This window comes from Anoplopoma fimbria, chromosome 15 (assembly GCF_027596085.1).
Source record: "Anoplopoma fimbria isolate UVic2021 breed Golden Eagle Sablefish chromosome 15, Afim_UVic_2022, whole genome shotgun sequence".
In the NCBI taxonomy this organism is placed as follows: domain Eukaryota; kingdom Metazoa; phylum Chordata; class Actinopteri; order Perciformes; family Anoplopomatidae; genus Anoplopoma; species Anoplopoma fimbria.
Genome location: NC_072463.1, coordinates 6,091,273 through 6,108,804, shown reverse-complemented (window position 1 = coordinate 6,108,804; position 17,532 = coordinate 6,091,273). Strand labels below are relative to the sequence as shown.

The following is a 17,532-nucleotide window of genomic DNA, read 5'->3' as shown; positions in this document are numbered from 1 at the left end:
CCTTTCAACTTCACTTTCCAGACCAGGACAACTTGACAGTGAGACACAGGACAGACCTGCTGGCCCAGAAGCATGGCAACACCACTCACCGACCAGGAGAAGCGCAAGCAGATCAGCATCAGGGGGATTGTGGGAGTGGAGAATGTTGCAGAGCTGAAGAAGGGCTTCAATCGTCACCTGCACTTCACCCTGGTGAAAGACAGAAACATTGCAACACCCAGGGATTATTACTTTGCCCTGGCTCACACAGTGAGAGATCACCTGGTGGGGAGATGGATCAGAACACAGCAGTTCTACTATGAAGCAGACCCAAAGGTAAAGATCAGATCCAGCTAAACTACATCTAATGCTGTAAATATACAGTGTGTATGATTCAAGTGCAAAACAACTACAAAGAATCTCAAAATACAAGAATACAGAAAATAAGTGCAAAGGTTTGAGAAATGTTGAAACCTACACTGCAAAAAATATATTCCACATACACTAAGCTTTGATATGTGTGTGAGACTGTCCAAAAACTGACCAAAAATGTAAATATTTCACATGTAGATGAGATTTGAACTACCTTTTTTATAACACATATATTTTCAAGTACAAATAAAATATATTCTGCTCGCCTACAGGACATTTCAAATCATCTTAACCATACATTAATTCTTAAGAGCATATTTTTAAGAACATATTTTGTATTTATTTATAGGAAGTAGTATTGCACAATGTTTTTTCTGTTCCATAAAACTTTCCATACTTTCAAGAGGTTCACTGTTTGTAAGTCATTGCATCATGTTCACACCGCAGGAAAATGTTTGCTTGTTCCAGTTTCATTCATTTGCTGCTCAGCTCTAAACTTTATTTTCTGCACCTTCAAGCCACTCAAACAAAGAATATCAAAAATTTGTAGTTCATTTTAAATGCATAAAATCTATCAAAAGATGCACCCTGTGCAGAGAAACATGTTTCTTTCTTTTCTCCACATGTCCAGAGGGTGTATTATCTGTCTCTGGAGTTCTACATGGGCAGGACGCTCCAGAACACGATGATCAACCTGGGGCTGCAGAACGCCTGCGATGAAGCCATCTACCAGGTCAGACTCAAAGTTTACAGGAAACAGAGGCCAACACAAACACACATTCAACCTCATAATGCCTGGGCTAGTTGTGATAACCTTTTGCTTATTCATAAAAATAAAAAAAGTAAACAGTGGGCTTGTGTGTTCCCCTCTGCTGCAGCTCGGCCTGGACATGGAGGAGCTGGAGGAGATGGAGGAGGATGCAGGTTTGGGGAACGGAGGCCTGGGCAGACTGGCAGGTAAAAAAAGACTGCAGATATTTATACTTGAGGGAGACGGAGAGAAAGAGGGATTATATTTTATTTGGTGTAACTCCTCTAAAACTGAACCTGACAGTAAATGAGTTAAAAACAAATACAAACACTTTTTCCCTTGTACAACAACACTCCATTATCGTTTTCTGGCTATTTTGGCAGTCGTCCATCAAATACCTCTGTGTGCCCGTTGAATGCTTGAAGCAACTTGAAGCCACAGAAACGTTGCAACACAACGTGTAAATGAGCATTACACCACAAACTCATTCCGTGTCTCAATTCAGCCCTGTAGAGTTTGCATTTAGATTTTATGTCTAATAATAAAGTGTTTTTTTGCACACAGCATGTTTCTTGGATTCGATGGCCACCTTGGGTCTTGCGGCGTACGGTTATGGCATTCGATACGAATATGGAATCTTTAACCAGAAGATAAGAGACGGCTGGCAGGTAACTGCAGCTAAAAATTTTATTTTTCTACAAATGTCAGTTCATCAAAACACTATCAGCTGTTAATCAACTGTCTTTAACCTTCAAAACACAGTCTTACTAGCTTTAATATGAACTAAAATGACAATTTATCTTTATGCAAAGGGACCAGTTTCTCTCTCTAGGGTTCATAGATCCGTTCTTATCTTCAACGTTGAAATTCAGGATTGTGTTGTCCACCCATGTTCATGCTGTTAGTTGTCAGAGTGGAGCGGGGGCCAAAGTAGACATGAATTAGGTCAGAATACATCACAAAATAATCATTAACAGTAACTTACACAAGCTCCTGACAAGAGGTGGTGCCGGTTGGTTTGAGGTGAAAAGATGTAATAAATATTGCGTATGTTGTGATAAGAGATCCAAAAACGAAAGACTTTTGCCCTTTTGAATTCTTCTGGTTATTTGCTGTTCAAAACCTCAGTGTAAACATGCACTTCTGAACACTGAACTGGATTTAAGATACGCGTTTTCGCACTAGGGTGGGTGAACCTGTTTAATCCCTGCTGCTAATGGATAGTTAATGAAGCGAAAATTGGTGCTTTTTAATCCAGCACTTTACACAAAATAAAAAATCTAGTCTTGATCCTGATTGGGCTTGGTATAAGTTTGTAACTTTGTTAATTCACTAAAGGGACATACTCTTTTTCTTACCTCAATCTGCTGCATAAGGAGGTCAGAGGTCAGACAAGGTAGACTTCACTACAGTATTACAGTCTTGCTCAATGACTCTTCTTTCTCTCTGGACGCCTGCTACTCCAACATGTTATATCATATTAAATATTTTTCTGTCTGACCTTTTCTAGGTGGAGGAGGCAGATGATTGGCTGAGGCATGGCAACCCTTGGGAGAAAGCCCGTCCAGAGTACATGTTGCCAGTTCACTTCTACGGACATGTAGAGGAGACGAAGGATGGCTCCAAATGGGTCGACACTCAGGTACTGAAGATGAGTTTAGGTGACTAAATGTCTGCAAAAATGACCACGAAGAGACACAAATATCTACACAGAGATGCAAAACGACCACAAAAGCTGTGAAGCGCCTACAAAAAAAGACAAAACCACTACAAGGAGACGTAAAACAACTACAAAGAGACTCAAAATGTCCAAAGCGAGATATGGAACGGCTACATAGAGATGCAAAACAACTACAAAGAGACGCAAAGCAACTACAAACAGAGCCAGAACGACCACAAACAGACCTTAAACAACTATAAACAGACATAAACCAACTATAAAGAGATATAAAACCACTATAAAGAGACATAAAACAACTATAAAGAGACATAAAACCACTAAGAAGAGACCCAAAATGACTACAAAGAGATGCAAAACAACTACAAAGGGACACAAAATTCTACATGTGGCCTGTTGTCTAGCTCTGTCCATGGCTTCGGGATATTTGGAGTTACAAATAGCAGCTATTTATTGATGTTATTTAATGTCCACATTTTTTAAGAAGCTTTTTTTGTTTCGTTTATTATTATCAGGGATTTACATGTGAGTGTTCACACATTTCTACTCTCATTTATTTAATTCCTTCAAAAGTCTCTAAACCCGCCTCTGGGTAAGATAACAGGCTATAATTGTTCTGCTGTGTGTTTCTGCTGACTCACTGTTGACTCACTTTTATTCATGCAGGTAGTTTTGGCGATGCCCTACGACACACCCATCCCCGGCTACATGAACAACACCGTAAACACCATGAGGCTGTGGTCCGCCCGTGCACCAAACGACTTCAACTTGAAAGACTGTGAGTGCTGATCTCTAATGTCTAAACCAACTTTTGCAAAACAGTCTCTGTGTGTTTCCTTTTAGTTTTCAACAGAAACCCTTTAAAAGGAAGAAGGAAACTGCGGCAACACTGGCACCTTGCATAAAGACGTCTGTGTTGCCAAATAGCTCAGATGTTGTGGTTTCTTCTCCTGCAGACTTTTACCTTTGACTTTAGATAATCCTATAATACATAACACATATATATATATATAAAGTATCAATGTTACTAACATGCATTTCACCTGTCTGTAGTTAATGTTGGAGATTACATCGAGGCTGTTCTGGACAGAAATCTGGCGGAGAACATCTCCCGTGTTCTTTATCCCAATGACAATGTAAGTTAAATATGTTTTTCCTGAAGCACATATTGATGTGTTTATGTGCAAAATACATTTTGGGGTTATAGCAAAAATGTCTGTTGTACTTAAGGCCTGTACTACATCTGTGGTTTTTATATGTTGTAGTTCTTTGAAGGAAAAGAACTTCGACTGAAGCAGGAGTACTTTGTTGTGGCGGCCACACTCCAGGACATCATCCGCCGCTTCAAGACCACCAAGAAGGGCTCTCCTGTCCGAACCTCCTTCGAGAGCTTCCCAGACAAAGTAAGCCTTAAAATCACTAATTTATTAATGAATCTAAAAGATAAAAGAGAAGTGAAGGTCAAGAAGTGAGTGTCTGCAATAGAAACATGGTACGTTACTTCACTTCTTCTCTTAACCTCAGTTATTGGCCAAAGATGGTCAGTTGGCAATGGTGCAAGATCTTGACATCTTTTTTGTCTTCTTCTTGTACAAATTTGTGGCACAAGCTCATCTTCCTGATTTAAGGCCTTTAATACTTACTCAAACAAGGAAATTGCCTTTTCAAACTATAAGAGCGTAAACTAGACCCAACAGAAACATCTGGCAAAGAGATAATGCATTACTATGAGAAGTAGTGTGATATTTGCACTTCTTTGTCAAATGCATTGTTGGACTGGTAAAAAAAATGGGTTACAATAACAGCAGACATTAAGTTTCATAGTGCCAAGTTAGAAAACCGTGCAGATATATTATTGTGATTTTTGTGCAAAAGTCTAGCAAATTTCATGCAATTTGTGATTTCATTTCAAAGGTATTTCAGATATTAAACACCTACTTTTTACTTATTCAACAACTATTGTAGGAGATAAAATCAATGAGAAGTTGTTGGTACAGAATGTCGTGTTTTTCCAGGTCGCCATCCAGTTGAACGACACCCATCCGGCCATGGCCATCCCCGAGCTGATGAGGATCTTTCTTGACATTGAGAAACTCGACTGGGACACGGTGGGTGAAAGTCAGATTTGGTAGATTTGAATTCAACCGTTTTGCTCAGTGAGAGTGAGACAAGTGCAGCAGGATTGAATAAGGTAGTCGTAGCACGTAACACAATGGAGGTTTAAAAGCCACAGAGCATGACGAGTGAAACACAAGTCCCTGTGTTGCGTAATGTTCATGTGAAATGAGGAAAGTCGGGCAGGTTAAGAAATAAAACCCAGGTAGTTTGTTGATGCAACATTTGTGAAGGAAAGCAGCTCAGACATGGAGGGAAGGGACGATATCAGGAAAACATTAGACTTCGATTAGGTTGCAAGTAGTTCAAAGCTCAAGTGTGATGTTTAATCAGAGAAAATTAAACTCCGCCTCCGTCTCTGCAGGCCTGGGAGCTCACCAAGCGCACCTTCGCCTACACCAACCACACCGTCCTCCCCGAGGCTCTGGAGCGCTGGCCTGTGGAGCTGCTGGAGAAGCTGCTGCCCAGACACCTGCAGATCATCTACCACATCAACCAGGTCCACCTCGATGTACGTACAGCGGCTCAGACACTGCAGAAACACAAAGACTGTGTTTTAATATGAATCTGATCTCCTGAAGGTTTGTCTGTTTTTTTTTTTGTTACTGCAGAGGATTGCAGCTCTGTATCCAAAGGACATGGACAAACTGAGGAAGATGTCTCTGATTGAAGAGGATGGATGCAAGAGGGTGAACATGGCGCACCTGTGCATCGTGGGATCTCACGCTGTCAACGGAGTTGCTGAGATACACTCCAACATCATCAAGACTGACGTGTAAGCCTCTTCACACACACACACACACACACACACACACACACACACACACACACACACACACACACACACACACACACACACACACACACACTCTAACTTGAAAAAACGTGTGTACAAAATAATGGTGGACTGCATCAACATAGAGAACCAGAGGAAGCTCAGATGGGCAGGCTGCTAAAACAATTGCTAAACACCACAGAGTGTGGCGTAATAGATAACCACGGGATTGAATCATCTCCTCTGTTGCACACTGAGCAATAACTGTTTGATGGCAGCTTGAAGGATAGTACAGTTGTTAGGAAACCAAGACGCAAAGACACAGACCAACAAACTAACAAACATCTGAAAACTTCCTGTGCTTTGAGAAATAAATATTACCTGATGAGTTGGCCATCTTTGTTATTAGAGTAAAGGGCCAACAGTGTTTTTGCATGTTTTAGTGTATTTACTACAAATCACATTTATGTCACAGTTGTCTATTTTTGTAAACAATTCTCCGGTGTTACAAAGGTTAGTAAAAATGAAAACAGCACATCCCTTTATTGATATGGAGAAGTACATGGTGCTGTGACTCTACTACCTGAGACCAGATTAAAGGTACTTCATTATAAAAAAATAAATAAAAGAAAAGTAATGTGCTATATAAACACTATATGTAAATGTGAGTTAGATCAGTTGACAGGAAGTAAATATTGACCCAAGCTGTTGCCTAGCAACGCAATTCCGTTAATACGCTCTAAAAATAAAGTGTTTCAGACCGAGGGTGAATAGAAGTATATTTAGACAGACAGTGTGAGAAAAATACAATGTTTTTGGAACATTAAAGCATGTAAATATGTTCTAGTAGAAACCCTTAACACAAGTATGAACGAGGAAATAAGCATAATATGTCTCCTTTTAAGTTCTTTCTCAGGAACATTTCCCATTTTTCTTCCTCAGATTTCGTGATTTCAGTGATCTAGAACCGGAGAAGTTTCAGAACAAAACCAATGGCATCACTCCCAGACGCTGGCTGCTGCTCTGCAACCCCGGTCTGGCTGAGCTCATCGCTGAGGTCTGTTTGAGCAGTAAATAAAAGATCAAGTGCCAGGAGACGCTGTAGCAAATCCTCAATAATATATTCCCCGGCTGTCGTGTGATCGAATCTTGGCTCAGCTTTTACAGTCAACTTTCCAGATATATATGAGGTGGAGTGGATTAAACACTGTCGGTTTGTTTTTGCCCACGTTTTATTGTGACCTTTAACGTCTCAGGTCATCGGGGAAGATTATGTGAAGGACCTCAGCCAGCTAAAGAAGCTGAATGACTTTGTTGACGATGCTGCCCTCATCCGAGATGTCTCCAGAGTGAAACAGGTAACCAGGTACCTTTTGTACTGAGGTACAATTTTGAGGCACTTGTACTTAAATATTTCCATTTAAAGCTATTGTATACCTTTTTTATTCCACTGTGTATCAATAGATTAAGGAGCTTTATCTGATATGAAAGTAGTTTAACTGTCTTTCATTGCATAGGGGTTCCTGTTTTTATGTAACTCTGATGATTACATCATATTGCCATACATACATACATAGTGGAGGCTTTGCTCTAAATGTCCTGTTACACCACGAATCCACACAATTCAACATGAATAATAAGGAACATTTCCGTGTGCAGTAAAAAAAAAAACATCTCACAGTTGTTTATCATTTCTGTTTGTCATCGCATGCAAAGTGATGACAATCTTGATTTATTTTTGCAGAGCAGCGTTGCATTTCGCAGCTTTTAGTGTCAGTACGTGTCGGTACAGGCCGCACCTGTGATTCAGCAGCTTCACCCAGATGATAAACCCCTTTGGTTGCCAAGTCACGTATTTCAGATTTTTCTTTTTTCTCACAGGACAACAAGGTGAAATTCGCCCAGTACCTGGAGAAAGAGTACAGGGTGAAAATAAACCCGTCCTCCATGTTCGACGTCCACGTGAAGAGAATCCACGAGTACAAGAGGCAGCTCCTCAACTGCCTGCACATCATCGTCATGTACAACCGTATGTGAATGACTCATTACTCAGTGCCAGAAGGTTTCACAAGCCACAGCCGTGAGCGCTGAATTACATGACACAATCTGACATGTTGCACACCTCATCCCCACTGGTGCAACGAGCAAGTTAAAACAAACACCAAGAATGACATGCATCCGCCTTTTAGATCAAGTGTGGGAATTTCCGTTGCAATCATCAGACTGTGATGAACACAAAATCTGTTTTATCGTCAGTCCTGCTTTGTGCAACATACAATATATACTGTTGGCTGACTTTCACTGCATCTGAAACCTTTTACTTCCTTGGCAAATATTTTTATAATATATTTCATAAAAGGGAAATTCAGTGTCCTTAAATTGCAAAAAAAAAACAACTATATAATAAGACAATTAATACTAAAATTATTAAATCAGATCTATCACAAAGCAAGAGTCTTTAGCCACGCTAGCAGCTCTCTGAGGCTGTACCACCTAACATTAGCATGCTCACAATGACAACACTTTTTCCAACACTCACCATTTAAATTTAGCATGTTAGCATGCTAGCATTTGCTAAAAGCAATAAACTGAAAGTAGAGATGAGGCTGATGAGAATTTCATTAGTTTATTTGGACATTTATGTTCCTGAGGGGAACATAGATGTCCGCGATATTTGTTGAGACATTTCACTCCAAAAAAACACAAATATGACAAACTGCTTGTGGTGATAATTGAAAAGTCAGGATATCACCAAAGTCAGTAGGGTTCATCCTCTGTAGACCATGAACGCCTGTACAAAATGCAACTTCCTGGTATTTTGTATCCCAAGTTTTAGTATGTTTAAAATCCAAAAACATTTGTGTAGTCATTGCAGAGACATGAGAAATGGTGCTGTGATATGTTAATATGTCTGTATTATTGTTTTTATTGCATCACTTTTAATGAGTTTGTGTCATTTTCTTTGTTCCCAAGGCATCAGAATGAACCCCACTGCACCTTTTGTCCCACGGACAGTGATCATCGGGGGAAAGGTACCGGCTCAGTCACAGCTCAGATGAAGTCCAGGAAACGGTACAACAGTGGCGTGATGTTTTAGTTTCACAGTGAGTCTGTCTCCTGTCTCCCCCTGCAGGCTGCTCCGGGGTATCACATGGCGAAGATGATCATCAGGCTCATCACCTCAGTGGCTGATGTGGTGAATAATGACTCTGTGGTGGGAAGCAAGCTGAAGGTCATCTTCCTGGAGAACTACAGGGTCTCTCTAGCAGAGAAAGGTACTGAAACCTTTCTTTACACCTGCAACATAAAGTCTTAATGAGAAGGGTAGTTCACTAAAAATGATGATGATCTGCTCTCCCTCAGTGATACCTGCCACAGATCTGTCGGAGCAGATCTCCACCGCTGGCACTGAAGCGTCAGGAACAGGAAACATGAAGTTCATGCTGAACGGCGCTCTGACCATCGGCACCATGGACGGAGCCAACGTGGAGATGGCCGAGGAGGCTGGAGAGGAGAACCTGTTCATCTTCGGCATGAGGGTGGAGGATGTGGCTGAAATGGACAAAATGGGGTAACGGAGTCTGTTTGTTTTTTTTACATTTTATGGCCCTTTTTATGTCAAAACAATATTAACGTGTGTCTTTTTTAGATATGATGCCATGTCTTACTACAAGAGGATCCCAGAGTTGAAACATGTGATGGATCAGATCACAAGTGGATATTTCAGCCCCAAAAATCCAGATCTTTTCAAAGACCTGACTGACATGCTCTTCAAACATGACCGGTGAGCAACACACAGATATATGTTCTTCATTTTCCGGTCCAGTTTCAGTTATGTCAAGTTCATTTATTCCTCCTCTTTTTTTATATGAGAAGCAAAGGTCACATAACTGCTGATACTGTCATGACAACAATATTTTTTCTTCTAATGATGGATGTCAAACCTCTGTAGACTTGTTAAGCTTCTTTGTTTTAGTTCAAGATGTCAGACTTGATGTATTTATTCTCTCTTGTCTCTCTTCAGTTTCAAAGTGTTTGCAGACTTTGAGGACTACGTTAAATCCCAAGAGAAAGTCAGCAAGCTCTATCAGGTAACATTTCCCTCTGACAGACCTGAGGCCTGTGTTTGTCAAAGTTAGATTTGTGGGTTAGACCGCTTTCTTTGGTTTTAACACATCAGGTATCACAAAGCTAAGCCAAGTAAATCACCATTGAATTTAACGTGATTGCAGGATCCTGACATGGACATAAGTAGAGTTCACAAAAGGTTACGAGTATTAAAGAGCAATATTTGGCAGTTAGGTCAGTTGAACAATTATGATCTTCTTTTTCTTCTTGTCTTTAAATGTGTCACTTTGTTTTTTTTTACATATTTACCAACAAACCAAGAAAATTTTCCTTTTCCTTTCTTTAACTTTTTTTATTTATCCTTTTTTTCTTTTTTATTAGTAACTTTTACTTAATTAGTTTTGTTTTTACTTTTTATTTTATTTATTTTTTACTTTTTTGGGTATCCTTTACTGTTATTTTGTTTGATTCTTCCTTTTCTTTTTTCTTCTAGTTTCCTTTTACTTTTTGTTTTGTTCGTTCTTTACAAAGGCAGCATTACATTATCAAAATGAAGAACAAGTAACATCTTTAAAATGTTCGAGCAGGAAAAAAAAGATTACTTAAGGAATTATCCCAAAGACAACAAACCTACAGAAGACGAAATACAACACAGTAGATATAAATCCGATAATACATTTTGCTTTTATTATTCTCTAAAAGAATCCAAAGGAGTGGACAAAGATGGTGATCAGGAACATTGCTGCCACAGGGAAGTTCTCCAGTGACAGAACCATCACAGAGTACGCCACTGAGGTTTGGGGCGTGGAGCCGACCGACCTGAAGATCCCTCCTCCGAATGAGCCCAGAGAGGCCATCGAAGAGACGGCCAGAGCTCTGAAGAAAAAGTGAGGCTGCTTCACAACCAAGAGCTGCTGTTACGTTTACAGATTATTTACTGTTTCTTTCCCCTCAAGCTTTTCACCTACAAGTCACTGAACTATTTTCAAGAACTGTTGCGGTTTCAGAAATCACATCTGCACTTGTTTTCATTTCCTGAACACTTTTTTTTATTGTCAAAGCACTTGCATTACAAAAATGTCTGTTACAGTCTTTCAGCAGCAACACAAACGGAAAACCAACAGTCAGTGTGGACAGCGAGGTCAAATCATTGCTCCATATTTGACATCGCAGGATTTCAGTAGGATGTCAGCAATAGAGCAGCTGAATAAACAGATTTCTTATTACATTCCTGCGACTTCATGCTGTAAGTTCTGAGTGACAAAGCCGGTCTATACTGCAGGCAGAATGACACAAATGTGTATTTCCGTCTGTGTTCAGCATAACTTTGCTAATGAAAGATACTAACCTACTTCATCTGTGATCTGCAGCATTTTGGTCCAGTGTTTTAATTAAAGCATATTTTGTAATGTAATAACTAAATCAGTGCTTTTGTTGTAGAACACACACATGCATTTTATGACAAAAAATAAATATGAATGTTGGAAGCTATTTTTTTTACGTCTCTGGAGGAGGAAAAGACCATCTACTGTCTCAGGTTTTGTAGAAATTTCCTGCAACCAAAACAGAATATTACATTTATTTCAGGTCGTTTTCTGAGGGATTTTGGTTTAATGGACAGTCAACATAATGAAAGACACATTCATTGGGTTTTTTGCACGTTAGCATCATATGCATTAAAAAAAATTGCAAAACGTTATGACAAAACTTACCCAACCACATTTGGCAGATTGGGATCTAAGTAGATGTTGTTGTGGGAGAATCCAAGATTTGCACTGTAGGAGATCATTTCAACCTGAACATCCGTGTTAGATTCCTTCTTGGCCTGGAGTGATATCTCGTACAGCTGGAGACAGAAAAACAAAGTAATTAAACCAGGAAGCAGCAACACATACTAGGAAATGATATAAACAGTCAAAGGACGAATACATAAAGACCTACTGTACCTTCAGACCCATGCGATAAGGTACAACATCATCATCCTCTGAATGCAGGATGAGAAGAGGGCTGGTCAGGGTCTTCACACTGTGAAAATATATATTTACAGTCAGAGATGGATTTCATTAGCTGAATAAAATCTATTAAGAACTATTTTATCATGTTCTTTTGCATGCCGCTCTCGTATTTATTAAAAGAAGGCGAAGGTTGGAAACCCTATGAAATGAATAAACCAAGTATAGTATCTCTTTTTTTAAGTAAGTAAATGTACTTACTTTTTATCGCTAGCAAACACAATGTTGTTCATTTCCACTAGGTTCCTAAGCAAGCGGTCAAATCCTGGGAAGAACGTGTATATCTGGAGTAACACCGGGTACAAAGTGTGTAGAAATATTGAGCAAATCCCTGTGTACTGTATTAACATAGAAATACTTGCACAATATAAAGAGTCATGTGGTTTAACATCAGTGAACTTTGTGGATGTATCTCAGTACGGATTTAGTTAAACTGAAAAGCAGTGGTGTGAAGTGTTAAATGAGCTCTCTTTTTATTTGAGGCCTTATTACTTTACTTATAAATTAAACTTCAAATCCAACCCTCTCTGACTTGTATTGCACTTCATCCCACCTCTCTTTCCCCAGTGTTTCTTATCACTTAGTCTCTGTACAATCTCAACTGACTAATCAAAAAATGCTTTTTACTTTCTCCAATTATTTTCCCACAAACATTTGCTATAGCTGAAAAATCTTAGTATTTGCACCTTCTTCTGAAACAAGATAAAGTGTGTTTTCATGGATTGGAAAATTGCAAAAATGTAACAACTCACCTTAGCGATCGGATAGTTGACTACTACTTCTCCAATAGTTGTGAATGGAGCTTCAAGGATTAAAGCATCAACAGCAGACCCTGATGTGTTGAGGAAAGCAACAAAAACATGATCAAATAACAAAAAATATGGATGGATAAGGTATTACATTTAAATTGCAAGGCTTGCAAATTCAATATTCATCAACTTTATGTTGTAATATATTGTATTGTAGAATAATCTACACATGAAATGCAGCGTACAGTTTGTGATTTTAAGCTAGCTTTGTCATCTCTTATGCAGATGTTTTGAGATATTCTGAGATGTCTAATCAGTCATAATGATTCAAATCACACGTGTGTGTGGGTCCACTGTGATATTTAAAGTCTTTAACCCACCTTGTTCCTGGATTTTCACTGCAGTATTGGTTGCCACTCTTTAGGGGGAAAAAAGAATATGTCTTTCACATTTCTCATCTTTCCAGAAGTCTTTGTTTGCGTCATGGATAGTGGATGTTACTTAAGAGCTACTGACCCAGAGCCTATTGAGTGTCCCCACAGCACCACAGGACCTCCTCTGCTTCGTTTCTTCACCCAGTGGTACAGGAAGAGGGCGTCACTGGTCATCCCGGCTTCAGTTGGCTCCCCAGTGGAGTCTCCAAAACCTTCAAAATCAGCATATACTGACTGACAGGACAATACACCAATAACAGGATACCTGATTTGTTTTAGACTTGAAAAATCTATTGTTGTTAATATTAATAACTATTGCATTCTTTTCTTTTGTCTTCTTTTCTTACAGGCTTGCACATTTGGTGAAGGTGTCAACATACAGAAATTACCATGAGGTATTTTTATAACATCAGGTAAGGAAATATTTCATGTTTTGTATGTTATATTGGCTATGCATCAACAAATAAATAAAGACAAATCCAGGACCGTTAAAAGAACATAAGGGGCTTCATTGAGCAGAAACATGATAACCTGAAGAGCATCTTACCTCTGTAGTCTAAAGATAAGACATGATACCCTGCCGCACTTAAAATCTGCAACACACATAAATCTGAATTGGATCCAAAGCTGAAAGTCAAAACTGATCAAAACTGAAAAAAGCCTTGAAACAGAAGTCGTACCTTCATCAGTTCCACTCTCTGATGTTTGGCCCTGCAGAAATGACAAGAGAGCAATGAATACAAACAAACAAGTGGCTTTCAGACTAATTTACTTTGCGTTGTGTTCATTGTTCCAGTGGATAAACCCAGGGGCCCGAGCAGTCACGTGATGCCAACTAAACCCCATTAGGATCAATTCAAGGGTCCCTATCCTGCCGCTCTCATCCCACCTGGTCCCTGCGTTGCCATGGAGATAGATAATAACAGGGCGACCGTCTCCCAGAGTTTCCCGGTACCACTCAGGGCTTCTCCCCATGGCCTCGTCCCATTGGCTGGCAGGGAGTGTATGCCTAAGAGACACAAAGATAGAGAGCGAGGGAGGAGAAAGAAAAAGAAAAACAAAAACGCTTGTGTTTTCAAACATACAGTCTGGTTTTCTTTTGAGTGGTCTCGTGCAGATTAATGAGTAGATCGAGGTTCTATTCACTCAGGAGCCACCTGGATCGAATATGCACATGCTCGTGGTATTTTCAAGTACTGATGCACTTCAAAGGACAAAGCAGGAGGCCGCAAACGACCTACCAGACACCCACTGAGACGCCCTCCTCTGTGTTGAGGTAGAAGTTGCATGTGTGGTTCAGCACGGCTTCAGGTCTGCCAAGGTCCACGAAATATGGAAGCCTTACTGCAGCAGGCGAGAGCACACAAGGTCAGTATGTTTATTTTGTATTAAAGTAGTATATCATCATGTCCTATTTAAGTGTACCACATCATATTCCATTGTATCATCATTGTAATGTATTGTATTGTATTGTATCGTAACCAATAATGTCTTATTGTATTGTATTGTATCGTATCCAATCATTTCATATTGCCTTGTATCATATTGTTTTGTATCAGAGTGCTTCATATGCAATCATATCGTCTTTCTTTGTATCGTATAGAATCATATATTATTGCACTTTATCCTAATATATTTTTCATCCGATAGTATCGCCATGAATCACATCGTACTGCATTGTATCAAGTTAAATATTATAAATAAATATTTTCATAAATGAAATATTTGGGAAATGTAAGGACCAATCTCAGGCCACCACTTGTTTAGCTATATTTGAAATATAAATATATTTCTGACTCCAGTGTAATATATCAAATCAAAGAGTCTTATCTATTTATTGAACCTTTACACATATAAATAAGTACAATTTTCAAAAGGAGAATAGTAAATGGTGAATGGACCCCTCAAAAAAGACAAGTCATCATTCACCCATTCACACACACATGCATACACTGATGGCAGATATAGTGTGCAATAGTGTGTGCTAATATATACAAATTACATCATCTTCACTGCAACCACAACACATAACATAAGCTATTTCCCTTTAACACACTGTGTGTTTCTGCATAGACATTAGATACATTACATCTGTATCTGTACATCTCTATGTCACCCCGTTTGGTCACCTCGGTAATATGTTGCAGCTTATTTCCTATCAATCCTGTAGTGACTGTTAAGAATGCAGCATTACTTACACAAGTGACAAAAGATGACATGGCCCATTATCCATGGGAATAGGCGGAAGATGACAGGCGCTGTGGCGTAGACTGCGATCAGAAACACCGCAGCTCTCTTCATTCCTGCGTCAGGATAAAGTAGTTCCTCTCCGCTGCGGCAGGTCCAGTGATCTCCCTTTAACTGGTCTGAGTGGAGGACTGGGAGAGACAGAGAACCCAGCAGCGTTGATGTTGTGCAATCCAGAAGAGAGAAAAAAAAAAAAAAAGAGATCAATGTTCAACTGGAACTAATAGAAAAAAAGAAAAAAAGAAAACGGACCACATCCATCTGAGAGGTCACCGCTGCACTGCAAGGCATTGTGGGTATTGGAGTTCTTTGAGCCGCTGCACTGGTTGTAGTGGTGCCACATGTGAGAATGCTCTGTTATTTCCTGAATTCAGAAGTTTACTGAAGTGAAAGCACTGCTGTATTATCAAATAATGTCAAAGATGAAAGTGCTCTTAATCAAGAGTGGTCCTTAATTGGAGTTATGTTATTATATTTTTGTATTATATATTATTGTGCATTGCTATAGAGCTAAACAAGATTTGAAATTTTATATATTTTCTCATATTTCTTTATAAGAGCAACTGCAAGGAACAAATCCCCCCCCCAGGGATCAAACAAGTATTCTGATTCTGATTTTTGCTGGTGGTGGTGGGGTTCATTTTAAGTACTGTATTTACTTCTGGGTGATCTGATATATTACAATACACTGTCATCAGTGTATGAATGGGTGTGAATGGGTGATTGATTGGTAATGTCAAAGCGCTTTGAGTGGTCGGAAGACTAGAAAAGCGCTATACAAGTACAATCAATTATTATTATTATTGTTGTTATTATTACAATGCATATTTCATTTTATTTATCATGTGTCTTGTGTTTAAAATCTTTATTTGACAAGTAGTTGAATGAAGTGAAGTATAAAGTAATCCATTTCTTTCTGAAATGTACATTAGTGGAGTAGAATTGTACAGGAGCAGATAATGGAAATACTCAGGTAGGCTTAGAATGCCACTACATCACTGGATTTATGGTTTTATTGTTTTATTGTTGCGCTCCCTAGGTCCAGAGAGTTCATTTGGAAACAGTGGGCCAGGGAGATAAAAATGACACTAAAGAGGGATTCTTGACAAAAACTTTCTCAAAGTCATGTCTGTTGTCCTACCCGAAAAGATAAAACTGTGTGCATTGTGTGATGTTTTCAGTAAATAGCCTTCAGGTTATTTGGAAGAATTGTTTAGAGTGTAAACTGTGTTCTGTCATGGGACCACATCAGTATTTCCCCTTCCTTGTGCAGGATATTGCAAAACATAGGTGTAGCTATCAGTGGTGGAATTCCTACATTTATTTGAGTACTGTACTTAACTACAAATTCAAGGTTCTTTTAATAATCGATTAGTTGATTGACAGCTCTTTTGATGGTCATTTTTCATGTAAAAACATCTCATGATTCCAGTTTCATGGGAAGATTTGCTGCTTTACCTTTTAATTATGTTAATTTAGTTTCTATAATGTTGAGGTTTGGACTGTTACATTTTAAAGGTCACACTTTGGACTTGCTCATTAGTCTTTTTTTCCCCTATTTTGAGATTTTTTTTTTGCAAACCACACAATCAGTCGATTAATAGAGAATATAAATACAGATTAAGCCACAATTTAAATCATTATTAGGGGCAGTCCTATACAAAATAGTAGGCTTTTAAAACTTTAAGTAGCCTAAATTTTCCTGAATTTACTTACATACTTTAACTTAATATACATATTCAATACATTACTTACAAAGGAGTATTTTTTACAATGTAGTTTAAGTACTTAAGTTACTTCCTTCATCACTTGACCAAGTTTGGTTGGATGCCAGTTTAAACTTCAACAAAAATACCTAAAATACCAGTCGAGTAACACAATAATAATGGGGACACGTTGTTATATTTAACATTATAGTATAATCACATTATTGTATAGTATGTGTATTTATTATTTGTGTCTGTGTAGTTGTATAGTATGTGTATTTATTGTCTGTGTAGTTGTATAGTATGTGTATTTATTGTCTGTGTAGTTGTATAGTATGTGTATTTGTTGTCTGTGTAGTTGTATAGTATGTGTATTTATTGTCTGTGTAGTTGTATAGTATGTGTATTTATTGTCTGTGTAGTTGTATAGTATGTGTATTTATTGTCTGTGTAGTTGTATAGTATGTGTATTTATTGTCTGTGTAGTATAGTATGTGTATTTATTGTCTGTGTAGTTGTATAGTATGTGTATTTATTGTCTGTGTCTGTGTAGTTGTATAGTATGTGTATTTATTGTCTGTGTAGTTGTATAGTATGTGTATTTATTGTCTGTGTAGTATAGTATGTGTATTTATTGTCTGTGTAG

The 17,532-nt window shown here is 38.6% G+C and overlaps 2 protein-coding genes across 2 annotated transcripts; one reads left to right on the top strand and one right to left on the bottom strand.

Annotated features, from left to right (window-relative positions):
• pygl (phosphorylase, glycogen, liver) lies at nt 1-11,225 on the top strand. The gene is made up of 20 exons (XM_054613481.1): nt 1-315; nt 983-1,084; nt 1,230-1,308; nt 1,667-1,770; nt 2,613-2,744; nt 3,447-3,558; nt 3,834-3,916; nt 4,046-4,183; nt 4,796-4,888; nt 5,260-5,406; nt 5,507-5,670; nt 6,613-6,727; nt 6,927-7,028; nt 7,552-7,699; nt 8,644-8,702; nt 8,804-8,945; nt 9,034-9,241; nt 9,320-9,454; nt 9,695-9,761; nt 10,441-11,225. The coding sequence occupies exons 1-20, from the start codon at nt 73-75 to the stop codon at nt 10,627-10,629; spliced, it is 2,562 nt and encodes an 853-aa protein (XP_054469456.1). The 5' UTR covers nt 1-72; the 3' UTR covers nt 10,630-11,225.
• LOC129103181 (lysophosphatidylserine lipase ABHD12-like) lies at nt 11,202-15,375 on the bottom strand. The gene is made up of 12 exons (XM_054613507.1): nt 15,132-15,375; nt 14,175-14,277; nt 13,823-13,942; nt 13,614-13,644; nt 13,481-13,526; nt 13,016-13,145; nt 12,880-12,917; nt 12,503-12,582; nt 11,952-12,034; nt 11,685-11,763; nt 11,451-11,584; nt 11,202-11,291 (listed from the first exon to the last, which is right to left on the bottom strand). Exons 1-12 carry the CDS (start codon nt 15,232-15,234, stop codon nt 11,264-11,266), a joined length of 975 nt encoding a protein of 324 aa, XP_054469482.1. The 5' UTR covers nt 15,235-15,375; the 3' UTR covers nt 11,202-11,263.
• Nucleotides 15,376-17,532: the final 2,157 nt, after the last annotated feature.